The sequence below is a fragment of the Simochromis diagramma genome, unplaced genomic scaffold (genome assembly GCF_900408965.1).
Source record: "Simochromis diagramma unplaced genomic scaffold, fSimDia1.1 OVJJ01000159.1, whole genome shotgun sequence".
Classification (NCBI taxonomy): domain Eukaryota; kingdom Metazoa; phylum Chordata; class Actinopteri; order Cichliformes; family Cichlidae; genus Simochromis; species Simochromis diagramma.
In genome coordinates, this window is record NW_024387197.1 from 2,007,787 (window position 1) to 2,024,217 (window position 16,431).

General features: G+C 39.7%; 1 protein-coding gene across 2 annotated transcripts in view; it reads left to right on the forward strand.

The window, feature by feature from the left end:
* Window positions 1–16,431, forward strand: part of zmat4a (zinc finger, matrin-type 4a) — a 158,888-nt gene that overhangs the window by 98,989 nt on the left and 43,468 nt on the right. For both annotated transcript variants that reach the window (XM_040050061.1, XM_040050060.1), the window contains one exon: window positions 15,266–15,487. In XM_040050061.1, coding sequence (XP_039905995.1) covers window positions 15,266–15,487 — 222 coding nt within the window. The remainder of the gene's footprint in view (window positions 1–15,265; window positions 15,488–16,431) is intronic.

Consider the following 16,431-nt stretch of genomic DNA (forward strand, 5'->3'; position numbering starts at 1 on the left):
ATAAAAACAAAAAAAAGTCCCAGGGAAAGTTTCCAGGGAAAAAAAACAGAAGAAGATTAAAAATGCATGAGGACACAAAAATCCAAGAAAATCAGACAACTGGGGACAGTTAGGACAGGCTACTGGCTGGAAAACTGGGAAGAAGACCTCAGGCACAAAGCCTATCAAGACAAGTCAGGCAAGTCCAAAGGCAGAGCAGACTAGCTGAACTGTTCCAGAGGGCACTGTGACTGAAGGGCAGACTGGCAAGACTGGTTAGTGGGGGACAGGTTGAGCAGACAGATGGGACTAAAAGCTACGATCCAGTGACAAACACAGAATGACTCTGGAGGCTGGGCAGAGAGCATTCAGTAAAGTTCTGCACAGACTTTTCAGATAACATTACACGATAGCATGGTGCCTAAATGTTCAGATCCTAAAGGTTTAAATTTAATCCTGATTTGGATCTAATCTTGTTGGTCATTATTGGCTGTTTTCACTCCTTTATATCTCGCCAGCAGGTAGCTCAGTCTATCTTCTAATCTCTCATTTACTGTGATGAGTGATAAACAGAGAACAGCCGTGTTTATTTAAGGAAATATCTACCAGTTGTATTAAGAAGTTCATGTAAAGCAAAGGGCTTTTTGTTGAAAAATTGTGTATTTTATCTCAGACTGTGATGTTTTCTAACCTTAAATAGCCTACATCTAACATTAACTAAACAGTATAATAAAACAAAATTAGAAGTTGTAATGCAGTGGAGATGAAGATGTATGTCTATGTCTAGCATCTACTATGCTGTTAATATACATTACACACTGACTGCAGACAGCTGATTAATGATGTAAAAAACTGGGGATAGACATGATTTTAGTTTGATGGTTTAATTTGAATGATTCAGGTTTAACAGGAAACATTTGGAAACATCCATCCATACTCTTATTCAGTTCAGGGTCATTGGGAGGGTGGAGCCTATCCCAGCATGCAGACCAGAGTCAGACCAGATGGTGGATTTGAACCTTCTTGCTGTTGAGGCAATACTTCTAACCACCATGCAAAAAAAAAACCCCAGACAGTTCAAAATGGCATAATTATATCTGTTTAGACTTTAATAGCCCAAACATCCAAAGAAATAAAGAGATACCTTGACTTTAGTTTCAGAGGACTTCATGACTCTTTGGTTGTAGTTGTACTTTAGAGATATTGTGACTGCTGAGAAATTCTGATGTAGTGTTCAGACAGCACCCTTTGCTTTTCTTTCTGCCACATGTCAGTGACAGACATAGCCATTAACGAGGCCATCTGTGGCCAATGGTTCAGAACAGAGGCAGAACCGTCTCAGCCAAAAGAGGGGGAGGCACAGCTATCAATCGCACTGACATCCAACAAAGTACCAGGACACCATGGAACCTCTTCTCCACCTGACAGACACATTAAGTTTTGTTGACTGAAGTTGCTGACATCCATCTTTGGGGAATCATTTGTATCACTGAAAAAAATCACTTATTCAGTGCTTCTCTTGCATCTCTTTTAGTGTGAAAATGACAGAAATGAAATTGAAACCGCTCCATTAACATTAGACTAATATATTACCCTGAAGCACAGTGAATTTGTTTTTTATTTGTGTCTGTTTCATTACAGAGGGGTTCAAACCATCAGAAGAAAAAGAAACTATTAGTAAAATGTTGAGTTTTCATTACCCAAAAAACTCCAATCCTGCTGAAATAAAAGAAATGTTAGCTTAGGTTATTTTATCCCGTGGAAGTGTAATTTAAATCCTCTCAGATCTGTCACAAATACATAATGTCATAAAGATAAATCCAGGGTGCCGAGAGGCCCCAGCTATTGATTTCTGCATAAGTCACATCAGCCGACTCTGTTGATCCAGTTGCCTCTCGGGATGCGTTGTTGTTCTGCTGGCTGTCAGCCAGCATACAGCTGCAAAAACTTCTAGCTCTCCAAGCACTGACTTTGGTGTCCACACAGGACATGCTGTGAAAAAAAGGCTCCAATAACACTAATGAGAATTTATAGCATCATGGGAGAGCATCATAAACTTTACTTGATGTTATTTTTGCCTTTGAACAGATGCTGCACATCATCTTCTTGTGCCCAAAATGCCTATTCAAAACCCACGATGAACATTCGAGAAATGCACTGTCATCAATCTCTAGTCACAGACACACACACACGGAAAAGTCCTGCGTAAGCGATTGTTCTCAATTTCAAACTTTTTGAAGATGCGAGAATTTCATCTGACAGTTGAAATTAATCTTTAATGCTTTACCTGCAGGCACAAAATTACACAAAGCTTCTATAAGCTAACCAGTAACCCTTGCTTGCCCTTTTACTTGGGCACCGTTGTGTTAAATTTGAATATTTCCACTGACCCACATAGCTCATGCTCAGCTGCACACATTTTCTGTTGAATGAACTGCTGGTGTTGCAATGTATTGCAATATGCTTTCTATTTTAGAGCGGAGGCAGGCTAAACGAGCGTTGATCTGTCATTAGTACTTTTATATAATCACAGCCACGTTTATTTTTGTATTTCTTCAGTTGCTATTTCCAAATTCTGGCTTGTTTCCCATCGTCTGTGTCGTAAGCACAATAGCTTGCATGAGCTGCGTTTCCTTTAACATCTGCAGCTTAATGTGGGGCTGTTTTGCTCCTGCACTGATTTACCGAGAAGTGATTTAGAGAAATCTGGAGCTAAATTGTTCATATTGTAAAATAGCTGTTCTCCTTCCATTACGTTTAACTGGGGACATCATCTTAAGACTTTAAATGTCTTTGTCTGTTAACATATAATCAACAGCAAGCCTGCATGAATCATAACAGCAACATTTAAAGCTCCTGTATTTTTATATTGCCTTGTGGTTTCCTGCTGTTTCTCAAACTATCTAATGGGACACTTTAAGCATTTGCAGCATTTTAGACATTCACACATTTGCATTTGATGGATTTCACTTTCATTGTGTTGCAGCAGCTCTGCTTTGAGAGCAAAATGAAAGTGGAGCAATTAGAATGGAACACGTGAAGAGAGCCGTATTATGTGGTCATAATTATTAAGTCCTGAATGACTGTAATCAGCACTAGAACAAAAGATTTTCATTACATTTGATTATCTAAATTGTATTTTCATACATACATCTTTTTCTTGCATGGAGTTTGAAACAACCATTTCAGCAACAACGTTTATGAATTAACTATTATAACTTTCGTCATACGCAGACCTTTTATCTAGTGCCAAAACCCAGATTATTTTTCTGTGTTGTTAGGTTTTTAGGGGTGGGAGTTGGGGACAAGATGGCAATTTATTAAAACTCTTGATAAATGCCAGTAGTGTTATTGTGAGCATGTTAGAAAGTCACTGTGGTAAAGTATTGTGTGAGCGCAAATCCCCAGACAGCGCTGACAGGTGTGATTAGTTTTGCGGGTGATTTACAGAAATAATGCTGTTTTCTAAACACATGTGCTGTCAGTTCATTTGAATATAACATACCCAGTCTACCAAGAGCATAGCAATTTTGAGCAAGGTCGCAAACTAAGCGATGATATTCAGCTCCCAGTAAACTAACCGGACAGGTGCAGAAAAGCATATAAATATAGGGCATACAGTGTACGGTAGAGTCATTATAATCAAAACAGGCTTTGGTAATTGTCTGTAGCTCACTTACTGTCAAAGTGCATGAAGCCTAATGCAAAACCCTTGTGTGCTGTCCATGGTCCTGGAATTCTAACGGTTAAATTTGACTGTAATAAAAACTTAGTTAAAGAAAAGTGTGTTTTTAGAGTTTGTTCACGTAAATGCATTGATCAATCGACGTCCATCCAGGGCTTGGTTATTTTCGGTATTGGGTACAAAGTCAACGTCACCATTCCTCCTTTCTCTCCGCACTTCAGCAATTTTGTGTTGAACCCATTGCACAGGCTGTGAAATTCCTGCTGCTGAACCACAGTATGTTGGAAAGAACCCAGCACTAAAAGTTGAAGAGTTACAAGAAGTTCAGTTGCCGCTGGTATCGTGCGACTCTTTTCTGGGTTCTAGGTCTAGGCTCTGAGTTCACTGAGCAAGTGTAGGAGTAGTTAAATTGGCACAGATGGAGAAATGTCTCACTTTGCTTGCACAAAAAAATAAAATGTGTTTTTTTGTCAGTTTAGTTAGCAGTAAATTGCGTGTCACAAATGGTAGTAAATCATTTTGTGTGTATTCCTCACCCTATAAAAAAAAACCTTCCAAAAGAATCTTCCCACCTCTTGCACACAATTTCCTAACTGCAGTGTTTCTGACAGTAATTGTTTTTAAACCAGTTTGTGCTGGTGCAACCCATTGGTAAATCTGGTTAGTTACCTCGCCATCTGCTAGGCATACTTCTTAAATGTGACCTAGTCATTCTGTTTGGACTGCCCTACAAGATGTATTAACTTTAATAAATAGAACAACATCAGCAACTTTAACAAAGGCAATAAAAAAAAGAAAACATCCTGCAAGGGTTACTCAAAAACTTAATTTTCCATCCTGAAGCCTTTCTCATTCTGCTGAACTAACTAAACCAGAGGTGGACTCAGCAGTGCACTGGGTTTATAGTGCTGACATCGAGAGACAGAGCGGTGATGTCAGTAATGTGAAGTCACCATGAAACAAAAGTTACCTGTAAATAAATGTAAAGGGCTTACAGTGGTTGTTTAAATTTGCTCTATATGCTGACACAAACAAACACACACATATTTTTTTTCCCTATGTCTTTGCTCTACCCTATTCTGCTTATTCGCTGTTATCTGTGTGTTATCTATAGCTGATATCTGTGCAATATCAGATGTAATGCCTGCCAGATATAAACTGCTGTCACGACTTATAGAGTCAAGGATGATAAACTCCTAGAATATCCTGATTTTAAACTATGTGAATATAATCTCATATAACCCCAAGCCTTGCTTTAATCAGGTCAGATATCTCTGGCATCTTATTACAGATCAAATGACAGATATGACGAAGATATTTATAGGCCCAAGCAATCATCCTCACATGCAAGTTTGCAGTCTAGTGTACAGATGGAGTAAGGAATTGTTGTGGGTTTAATGTATATAAATATATACAGAAAAGCTGAATAGAAAATCTGCTATATGTTTTAAACAATTTACACTTGTAATTATGTTTCCTGTCCATAGAATGTCAGAGAAGTGGCACTGATGATAATTGCCTGTTTCATTTCATGCGGCACACATTTTAAAGTGTACCTCTTTAAAGTGAAGACTGTGGGAGAAAGGAAAGATTTCTGTATCTTCAAACAGCCAACTAGCAATGCAACACCGAGTCGGATCATTTGACCCGTCTGTTACCTTCTGTGGCCTCCTGCTTTACTTTGCCTGACTTCAAATGTTTCACAGCAGCTGCAGGACAATGTGATAAAACTTAAGCAGCTGTATTCATGTATTCTTTTACTTTAGTTATAAAAATAATCTTGCCCAGAGAATATTTTGCATTTTTCATAGCTAATTTAAGCATCAGCTTTAGGCTGCAGTAAAGTTTACTGCAGTTTATTGTTTGTTGCATTTAAAGCAGGGATGTCACTCATTTTACATTGTGGCCCACATACAGCCCACACTGGTCTTTAATCCTTAAGATGTCTTAAATGTCTTAATTTAAAAAAAAAATGCAATTTCAACAGTGTCTCAGTTTTTGTATATGGCAAATGTTAAATTACATAAATAAAAAATTGTGGTTAATTCACAGAAAATGATCTTTTTTAAAACTGTGAACACACTTCAGAAACAAACATAACACAATTCTGTAGTAGATAGTAAAAAAAGTAATTTTTCTGCCATTTAATTTTAATGTTTTATCTGTTAAATACTTTGGTGTTATATGACTGACCATATGGGAGGTATTTCAAAGTGGAAAATCTGTAAAACATATAAAAGTACAGTTAAAAGCTCAAAATGTATGCACTCGTCTACATTTCATATTCAAAGCCTTTCAGTGGGACAGTGGGCTGATTCAGGCCCCCAGGTCTTATTTTTGACACCCCTTAGTTAAAGGATGTCTTTGGTTCAGCCTGTATTCCAAGTGCAATGGGAACCAAGCCTCCTTTCCAAACACATGGACCAAGCTTTGAATTGCACAAACTGCAGCTTTGCCCTCAAGTCTTCTGTGTTTATTACTCAGAATTGTCTCAAATGCAGCCGGCTTAGTACACTTGTGCCCCGCCCCCCTTCCACGTTAAAGCATTTTAAAGTACAAATTGTCCGCAGTGCACAGAGGGTGATAATTAACTTCAAGTATGAAGATGTGTTGTTTGCTTTCCATTCAGAGATTTCTCTTTGAAGACAAAAGGAAAATCTGAGAAAACATTTTATAAGTGGTACATGTCAGCAGGGTTTATATTCCGAGAGGGTGGAGGGGTGAGGGAAAGCACAGCAGGGATCCTCATTGTAGGAGAGGGTCAGTGAATGGATTTGGAGCACTTTGGTCCCGTCTTCTCACAGAAGTGGAATCTCTTTAGATTTATGACTCTGTTTTAAGAGTTAGAAGATTTCTACACTGCCCTGCTTCTCTGTCTGCTTATAAGAAATGCCATGGGGGGCAAAATGAGACACTCTGCTTCAGCTGAAAATAAATTGTTGCATTAGTGAGAACACGGAAGTGTGTTTCTGTTCGACTTTGAGCAGATGAAAGGATTGCCTTGCTGTGCTGTACATTTTATTTTTAATGGATTCTTGGTATTCTCTTACTAAGCTGGTCAGTAATGAAAGAAGTGTTCACACAAACAGCAGCAGAAGAGCTGCATAAATAAATCCAAATTAGTTTTAAACTGGGAGCTGACACAGCCAGCATCAAACAGCAAAAGCCTTAACTGTGGTGTCAAAACCTCAAAAACCAAAACCTCCCAGCTCTTCCTACATGTTTGAAAAAATCCCGAACAAATTACGATGTATAATGTATGAATTGTATTTATATTAGTGTCCAAAAATGGCTGCTTACAGCAAACTGCTGTTCATAATGCAGGCTGAGCACAATGTGTGACTCTTTTTTTTCCCGCCTGTCCCGTTTGGTTCTTTTGCCATCAGAATTATTGTCCAAAGGCAAAGAAAGATGTCCAATGGATTTACTTTACCAAATGGACCATCAGACCGTATTGGTCAAATAGACCGGACGGCAAGGCCGTATTGGTCTATTTGATTCACCTTTGCTTTTATTGTTTATTTTATTTTATTTTCACTTGCTACACACGGGACAGACATGACTGGGGGAAAGAAAAGGGAGAAAGAAAGAGGGAAAGAAAAACAGTGGGGAAGAGGAACGGTGATACAATGTGTGACTCTTGAATGTGACTAAATTAGAATAATGTGACTAAAAATGACTCATGAGTGTGTCCACAGAAAAGCCTGCATGGAGGTGTCTGTTTTCCTCAGGTGTTTTATTTTGAGCTTTGTGCTTTCCATTCGGTTTTAAGCTGCTGTTTTTTCACTGTTTGAATCACTTTTTACATTTGATTTGCTTTTTTTGTTTACACCCACTTCACAGGATTTACCCTGCACACTGAAAATGGTGCTTGAGCTTAACTGGGGTTAAAGTCCAATCGGTCCTTCGCATGTGACAACTTAGGAGTGAGAACCGACTCTCACTGTTGTCTAAATGAACACCAGAGGAGCTCATATGATTTTTGGCTAGTTTTCTCCCTTGATCTCTGGTTAATCCAACACCTCAACTCTATCTATTCATTTTCTTAAAAGCTTATCTCATTGAGGGTGGCAGTGGGCTGGAGTATATGGTGTGAGGTCACTACAGTCACTCTCACATCCACAGCAGGCTAGAATCTGGACTGTAGGAGGAAATCAGAGTATGAGGCGAGAACCTGAACGATTGCACACGTACCCTGTGCAATCGTGAAAACATGCAAACCTCACACAGGTATATCCCAGCTGATGAGCTGAGGTCTTTCTGTGCATTTCTGTGCAAGCTTGTGCTAACAGCTGCACTTCTATACCAGAATCTGACCCTACCATCACAATGTTGCAGCAGAAATCATGACTCATCACACCAGGCATGTTCCAGTCTTCTGTAATCCAATTTTTTAGGAGAGCATAGTCTCATTTTCCTTTTTCTGAGCTGAAAGGAGTTGAAACTGCCATGGTCTTCTGCTGCTGTAGCCCACCTACTTTAAAGTTGCATGGCTTGTGGATTCAGAGATGCTTTTGCATAACTTAGTTATAACAAGTGGTTATGTGAGTTACTGTTCCTGTCCTATAAACGCAAAGCACTTTTGCCATTGTCCTGTTACCGTTGGTATTAACAAGGCATTTTCCATCCAGAGAAGTGCCGCTCACTGGACATTTTCGCGGACTATACTCTGTAAACCTTAGAGATAGTTTTACAGGAAAATCCCAGCAGATCAGCACTTTCTGAGATACTCAGACCAGTCTGGCAACAACAACCATGCTGCGTTCAGAGTCACTTATTTTTCTTGAACATTCTGATGCTCCGTTTGAATTCCAGCAGATCAACTTAACCATGTCTACATGGCTAAATGTAGACATGGTCAAGTGCCGGGTGATTGGCTGATTTGATATTTGCACTGATGAACAGTTACACATTCGCACATAATAAAGTGGCTGGTGAGTGCATATTCGTGGTGCCCAGAGGATGGATTCTATTGATTTGGTGAGATCAGCAGTTTGCCTCTATTGTTATCAGGAGTTTGACATTAAAAGCATCTGTCAAGCATTGAATCCAACTGTACTTTGGGTTTATCTAACATCTTGGTATCAGTGTTATAGGTTTACATGACTGATAGCCCACCTGCTCTTTTAACTGTCCTTAGCTGTTGTACACAGCCCCTTAATAACTGTTTCCCAAAACCTATTTACCTGCCTATTTGAGTTTGGCAACGGCTCGTGTCTTGAGTCTTTAAATAACTGGTTGATTCAGTTCGGTTCGATTCTCCATTCAGTTTTATTTATATAGCACCAAATCACAACAACAGTCACCTCAAGGTGCTTTATGTTGTCAGGTTGTAAGAACAATCAAACAACTCCCTATGAGCAGGCACTTTGTGATCATGGGAAGGAAAAACTCCCTTTTAACAGGAAGAAACCTCCTGCAGAACAGGCTCAGGGAGGGGCGGGGCCATCTGCTGTCATTGGTTGGGATTGAGAGAAACACAGACACAGAGAAGAGTGGATTTGAGAGCTAAATTCTGTGTTTGCAGGGTGAGTAAACCTGCAAAACTAGACCCTGCAGAGCTCTGCCACATCCTGCTTTACTGTCAAGCTTCTTAAGTACAGTTTTTCTAGCATAAAACTTCAATTAGAAAAACTGTACAAGTTAACAGCTGACACTGAAAATGCTTCTGTAAACCTGCATGCTCTTTTTAACAATCTGAACCTACAAACTACAAACTACAAAATCTGAAAAAGTTAGGACAGAAAAAGCACAGGGACTTGCAAATCTCACAAACCCACATTTCATTTACAATGGAGCATAAAAAACATATCGAATGCGTAAATTGAGAGAACATACCATTTTAAGAAAACTATATCATTTTGAATTTAATGCCAACAAGTCTCAAAAATGTTGGGTCAGAGTCATGTTTACCACTGTGTAGCATCCCCTCTTGTGGATCTGCAGACAGCAGAGGGTCTATCAGGCCAATAAACAGCTGCTGTGTGTATGTGTGTTTTCGTGTGTGTGTGTGTGTGTGTGTGTGTGTGTGTGTGTGTGTGTGTGTGTGTGTGTGTGTGTGTGTCGTTGGACTAAACAGCTACAAGGCTGCTAGTATGAAATGTGGCATGTGTACTGTCTGTTTGACTTGATACAGCAAGACTGTCAGGCTCAGATGATTCACTCGGTTGTCTCTTAAAAAAATGTTCTTTTCAGACATCATTGTCAAAATCATTAAGTCTCTACAAAAAATAGGCTACTTTCCCAGATAGTAGTTTTTACTGCGCTCTCTGTGCTTAGCGCAATGTTTCAGCTCTCGATTTTATCTCTGCGGGAAAAAAACTTTCCATATTTATCCAGATGATACTTAAACCTGTAACATTGAGAAGCAGGGCCCTTTTCATTGAGTTTAAAGTGTCCTTTACACAGCAGGTGCCACATCAAGCTGAAGCCATCTGTCTCTTAGTGATGGTGACGACCCCTGCCTTCTGAAGTGAACTGAACCCTCAATCAAAGCACAGAGGGGTGTTTGACAGTGTGGATTTAATGATGCTCTAAATGGGAGGAAAGGCTTTCAGTCCTTTATGTGCCTGCTGGGTTATTTGATGCCAAAGACCCATCCTGTAATAACACAGTGTGTTATGAGTCAGGAGCCACATATGGAAAGTAAAGACTTTAGGTAAAACTGGTGGGCTGCTAGACAAATGGCCTGGACACTCTGTCATAAAGCCTACTAGAAAGAATATTAAATCAGAGTGTGATTATGCTTTGCTGGAGGAAGATACTATATGGAGAGGCTGCACTGATGATGATAAATACTCTTTGCTTAGGCCATATAATCATGCCCCTCTAATTCCTGACTATTTGCAGCAAATTATTTTTCCAGAGTCTCTCCTCTTTTGGGAATTTTTCACATGCGATAAATTTAATCGAATAATCAACACTGTTTGACGTGCAACAGAAATCTAAGAGCCACTTACCAGAAATCTGTCAAGACCACTATAGTCAAAACAAGGCTGACATTTCTATCTGCGATAATTTGTATCTGGTGGTGCGGCCCAGTGCTGGGAGGTGTGAAAGGAGGAGGTGGGTTGAAAAGCAGCTTGCAGATGAGCAGCAACTGTGGGCAGATTGAAGCACTGTAAATTCACTCCTGCATCCAAATCAGATGTTAATTCAGATGTGCCAATCATCTCCATGGCCACAGGTGTATAAAATGCAGACTGCTTCTACAAACATTTTTGAAAGAACGGCTCGCTCTCAGGAGTGGTATTATAATAAGATGCTACCTGTGCAAAAGTCCAGTTTTGAATTTCCTTACTACTAAATTTTCCATGTTCAACTGTTAGTGGTAAGTCGTGATAGAGTGGGGTCAGCAGATCCTGAGGCTTTCTGCAGAGTCATTAGCTACATACAGGTGTTCAATTAAATATGTGTGCACTGCTTCTCATGGACTTTTTATTTTGTTCTCCATTTAAATGATAAAACAACTTGAGAGATGTTGACAGCATTGTAGTGATAATTAACATGTTTACCAAAACTGCTGTATTAAATTTAAAACAATATTTGAGATGCTGCCTTTCTTTGAACAGTCTGGAGTGCAGAAGTGTACTGTGAGAATAATTAACCTTCTTTCTGTTCTCCCACGTCTTTATCTCAGCAAACAGTAAACATTTAACCTCTTTTGAGTTCCCATTCGCTCTAACTTCTTTCATTCTGTCATCACTGTGTCTGGAAATCGCCTGAATGTTATGATACCAGGAGCTGTGCTTTTGGGGGAGTGTTGCATCTGAGTATTACGCTTTTAGTTCTTCGTAAATTTAGAGCTTTTTTTCCTGCTTTAATCCGAGGCTGCATTAGTCTGCCTATAGATTTCCTAGTAGTCTTTATATTTGGGTTGCAGAAATGCAATCCCCTCTCTTTGAGCAAGACGTTACATTTCTCTCAGCTCCAGGGCTGCTGTTATGCTGCTGACCTCTGACCTGCTTGCAAAAGCAGCTGCAGGGATTAAATTGAGTCTGACAGTTTACATTGGCCTATTATAGTGGGGGTCACTCTATAACCATAAAGTCCAACATTTAAATCCTACATAACATCCTTTTGCTGTGGAGGGGCGAATGAGCCAAGCACTGAATGTAAAGTGTAATGCAAACGGCCTCACTGAGGGCCAGCTGTGCTCAGCAGACAGCGAGTCCTGACACTTCAGGCTCCATACATCCTCTCTCCCGCCATGTTTTTCACTGGACTTTGCTATTTTGAAATGTTGACTGGTGTAATGGAAGCTAATGGGACAAAACTAAATGTTGACTTAGGGTGAGCTGTGCAGTGGAGCGTTAAAACTGATTAAGCTGATAGGGCTTCTTCGTGTTGAGGAGTGCTCGTTGCAGCACGTTGCTCGTTCGGGGGTTAATGCCGTCATCCATGCGTGAAGGCACAAGTGGGCAGCCCCAAGAAGAGCTGGCTTCTCTTCCGTTTGCCAAGTAGAATTTAGGTTTTCCTCTTTAGGCATCTAATGGAGATAACAGCTTGTTATTCAGAGGGCTTCACTTGCACGGCCACAGTTACGTTGCCGCTGATCAGTGCTCATTAAAGCCGTCACATTGTGCTCTGTCTGCCAGCTACAAATCTTTTCTTTAAAAAAGCTGGCAAAATGTTCCTAATGTAGCTCATTTTAAAGTATTTTTTTTCCTGGGCAGTGTTTTTCCTGAGCATTTATAGTTTCTCACATTTGTCTTAGCAAAAACGTGACATTTTGGGTTATTATATCACCATTATGTTCACAGCACCCTTTCAGGACTTGTACATTATGTTTACTGTTTGACATAAGCCAAAAAGACATGAAGTGTCATGATGATAGAGAACCCAAGTTAATTAGCTGGATTTCAAAAGCATTAAAAGTCATGTCAGATATTAAAATCAAGTTATGGTTTAGAAACACAGAGAACACCTTGTTCTTATTATTTGTGTCCTTAAATTTTGTTGTTTTGTTTTGCTATCAGTTATGTCAGTCCATGACAACTAATGTCAAAAGTCTGTTTGTATCCATACAGGTACAGTGTACCCAGTGTTAAAAAGGTAAATATATTCCCAAGAAGTTAAAAGGTGTTTCTTGGTTTAAATAATTGCAGTTTGAGGAGACAGTCTGTTTCGGGTCTAGTAAACAAACAAGTTAGCATATTGATTTAACTCTTAGACTTGATAAAAAGCATTTGGGCAAAATTCAGGAAGAAGGTTTTAGGTTCAGTCTTTGCTTTGCTGTCCGCTTGTCTGGGGCAGATATAAGAGAAAGAAGATTCAAGGGTTCAGTAAGAACAAGCAAGTATTTTACAAATGCCTCCCTGTTTCAACTTATTAAATAATGATATTTCAAAAAAATAGTCATTCTTTAACTTTATACTAAAAAATGTTGCCAGGAATCAGAAGTGGTCCTTGAATCAAAACCACATGGGTACAAATTAGCACCCATTGTCGAATGGCAATACCTTAGAGTACTGTTTAAGCTGTAGTACCTCTTCATGCCTCTTCTTCATCTGAGACAAAAATGCATGAATAATAAAGATGAAAATTTGACTGTGAGGCCAAATCAGGTTAGTAGTTAGCCCACAAGCTACCAATGGTTTGAGAGTTAAGCCTAACATAATGGGCCCATTTTAATAAACCATAAAATCCCCCATAGTGTTTTAGATTCTCCTGAAGTAAGAGAGTGAATTCATGCAAGTCAGAGTGTGCTTTTCCCCTGAACAATCACAAGCTTTTTCATTTCGTAAGCACTAAGAATGATTTCATATTTCTGACAGCTTGGTTAGATAGTTCAGATCTGCTTCTTACGTTTATGAGTCTCAGTTAGAAGATAATTTCGGAAGGTTGCCGGTTCGAGCCCTGGCTTTGGACAGTCTCGGTCGTTGTGTCCTTGGGCAAGACACTTCACCCGTTGCCTACTGGTGGTGGTCAGAGGGCCCGGTGGCGCCAGTGTCCGGCAGCCTCGCCTCTGTCAGTGTGCCCCAGGGTGGCTGTGGCTACAATGTAGCTTGCCATCACCAGTGTGTGAATGGGTGGATGACTGGATATGTAAAGCGCTATGGGGTCCTTAGGGACTAGTAAAGCGCTATATAAATACAGGCCATTTACCATTTACCAATTTGATATGTGGTTATGTATTTATTTTGTTTTGTTGTTTGAGTTTTACACTTATTTTTATTTATTTTTTTCCAAATGTTTAAAGCTGTTACACACACAAAAAAGTTGACCTGGTGTTTCAATCTTTTACTCAAGTCACTGTGATTGCTTTTGCTTTGTATTTGTTTCTTCAAAATATGAAATTAAAGCTGTATCATACATTGTTAGTTTTTTTCAGTCATACTTCTTTCTCTGAAATTTGAGGTTAACTTAGTGTAAGAAAGTCTAAGGAGCTTGGAAAGGAAAGCGTCTGGTTTTCTTTAAGTTTCCTTGAAGACATTTCACCTCTCATCCGAAAAGCTTCTTCGGTTCAAAAGAGTAATTGGTGGAGAGTTTGAGATCCCTCCCAGATGCCTTACTGCCCACTCACATCCCGGGCCATATGACCTCAGTAAATCACATGATAGGGTGGGGCTAGGTTTCACAATGGGTTACCTGAAACTTTGGCTAGTTGTAACCCACACCTGTTTTCACACTTTAGCCCGTGTGATGAGGTAGAGGATCAATAGGGGGTCCATGACCCTCTTGCGGACACTCCCATAGGGCTTAAAATCTGGGACTCTCCACCAATGGCTCTTAGAACTGAAGAAGCTTCTCGGATCGGAGGTGAAACGTCTTCAAGGAAACTTAAAGAAGTCCAGACGCTTTTCTTTCCAAGCGCCTTAGACTCCGATGACCTGGATGACTGAGAACCTTCACAGACTTAGTGTAAGAAAGTATTTATAGTAATTTTATGCAGCTTATCTGCATGAAGAGCCAAATATGGAAAGTAAAGACTGTAGGTAAAACTGGTGGGCTGCTAGACAAATGTCCTGGACACTCTATCATAAAGCATCCTAGAAATAATATTAAATCAGAGTGTGATTATGCTTTACTGGAGGCGGATACTGTGGAGACTGATCAATATATTATTTTTCAAACTGATACCAACCCTGAAATGCCAATTTATTAGCCTTAAAAAAAAAGCATAATCACATTTCCCTAACACTTAAGTCAAGTGTAGTTACTTTTTTACTTGTTTACGTCTTGTCTGACTCTATTCACGTCATCTGGTTACTTTGTTTGTGGCACTCAAACATTTGTTTGCAAAGTGCCCTGTGGTGGACAAGCTATGCAGCATCAACACTCATGGCTGAGCGTTGTTTCTCTCTTCTCTATAAATCATTCTTAACGTCGTTACCGATAGATCAGCGAGTTGTTAATATTGGCTGAGAAAATTGACCCAACAATGAATTTGCTGGGCTCTATCTCTGTCAAGTCGCGTACTGTGGTCATGTCAAATATGTAAATTTTCTGCTTTGTATAAGGCAAGGGGTTCCCAGATTACGTAAAATGCTGTAAAGGAGATTATTTAAAAAGTAGTAGTGTCTTAGCAGATTTGTTTTGTTTACAAAACTATCACTAGATCACCAAGAGACATCTGTATCATTGTTGTTTTACCTTCAGAGGCATCCCCCAGTCCTGTTAAGACCTCCCCAGAAGCATCTCCTATGACCTCCCCACGACAGCGCCGTGACTCAGACCGCTACTGCCAGCTATGCAACGCCTGGTTCAATAACCCTGGCATGGCTCAGCAACATTATGATGGCAAAAAGCACAAGAAGAACGCTGCCAGAGCAGATCTCCTGGAGCAGCTGGGAAAGACCCTGGACATGGGAGTGATGAAAGGTAATATGAATACATTTTCAGTACATCAGTTCATTTTTAAACTATGTTCATGCATTTGTGAAGGTGCATTATCAGATACAGTTTATAAACGAAGTTCAAAAAAAGTTTTCCAGCCTTTTTAAGGGTAAAAAATTCTTATACTGAATACTGTACAATCTTATTGTACAGTATATACAGTATATACAGTTCTAATTTCTTTTGAGGTGACACATACCACCACTCACAATAAAAAAATCACAATGAAATAACTGTAAGCCAATAGCAGAGTTGCATTAATGTGAAAGGTAATTTCACAATTTGCATTATTGCATTATCAAACAATATAACTATGTATCAGCCGATAGCAAGTCAGCACATTTAGCCATTTAGTTCAAACTGAGCCTCTGAATAGCGATGACAGGGACTGGCTTTGGCTGCGGTGCCAGATCAGCCTGCCTTACAATTTCAAAAACTGCTGGGGTTTCCCTGCATAACCATGACCAGTAATCAGCAGGTCTCTGGCTGAAAATGGCTTTTTGATGCCACAGATCAGAAAGACAAGACTAAGTCAAATAATCACAACCAAAGTAAGCAGAAGAGCATCTTCGAATGCACAGCCTAACAAAGCTTGAACTAGAACTGCTACAGCAGCAGAACAACAATTCCAGCTTTCAGTCCTATCTGTGAAGGGAATAGAAGATTGAGAAAACTTAGCCTAGTTTGATGAAATCTTTAGTTTTGCTGTGAAATTTGGATGGTAGGGTCAAAATTAAATGTAAAAAGCATGAAAACAATGACCCATCCAGCTTTGTATCAAAGGTTCAGGCTGCTGGTGGTGGTTGTGTAGTGTTGTGGGGCATATTTTCTTATCATGGTTTGTGCCCCTCAATACCAGCTAAGCACCATCTAAATACCACGGCCTATGTAAGCATTGGTGCTGCCCACATCCATCTTTTATCACCACA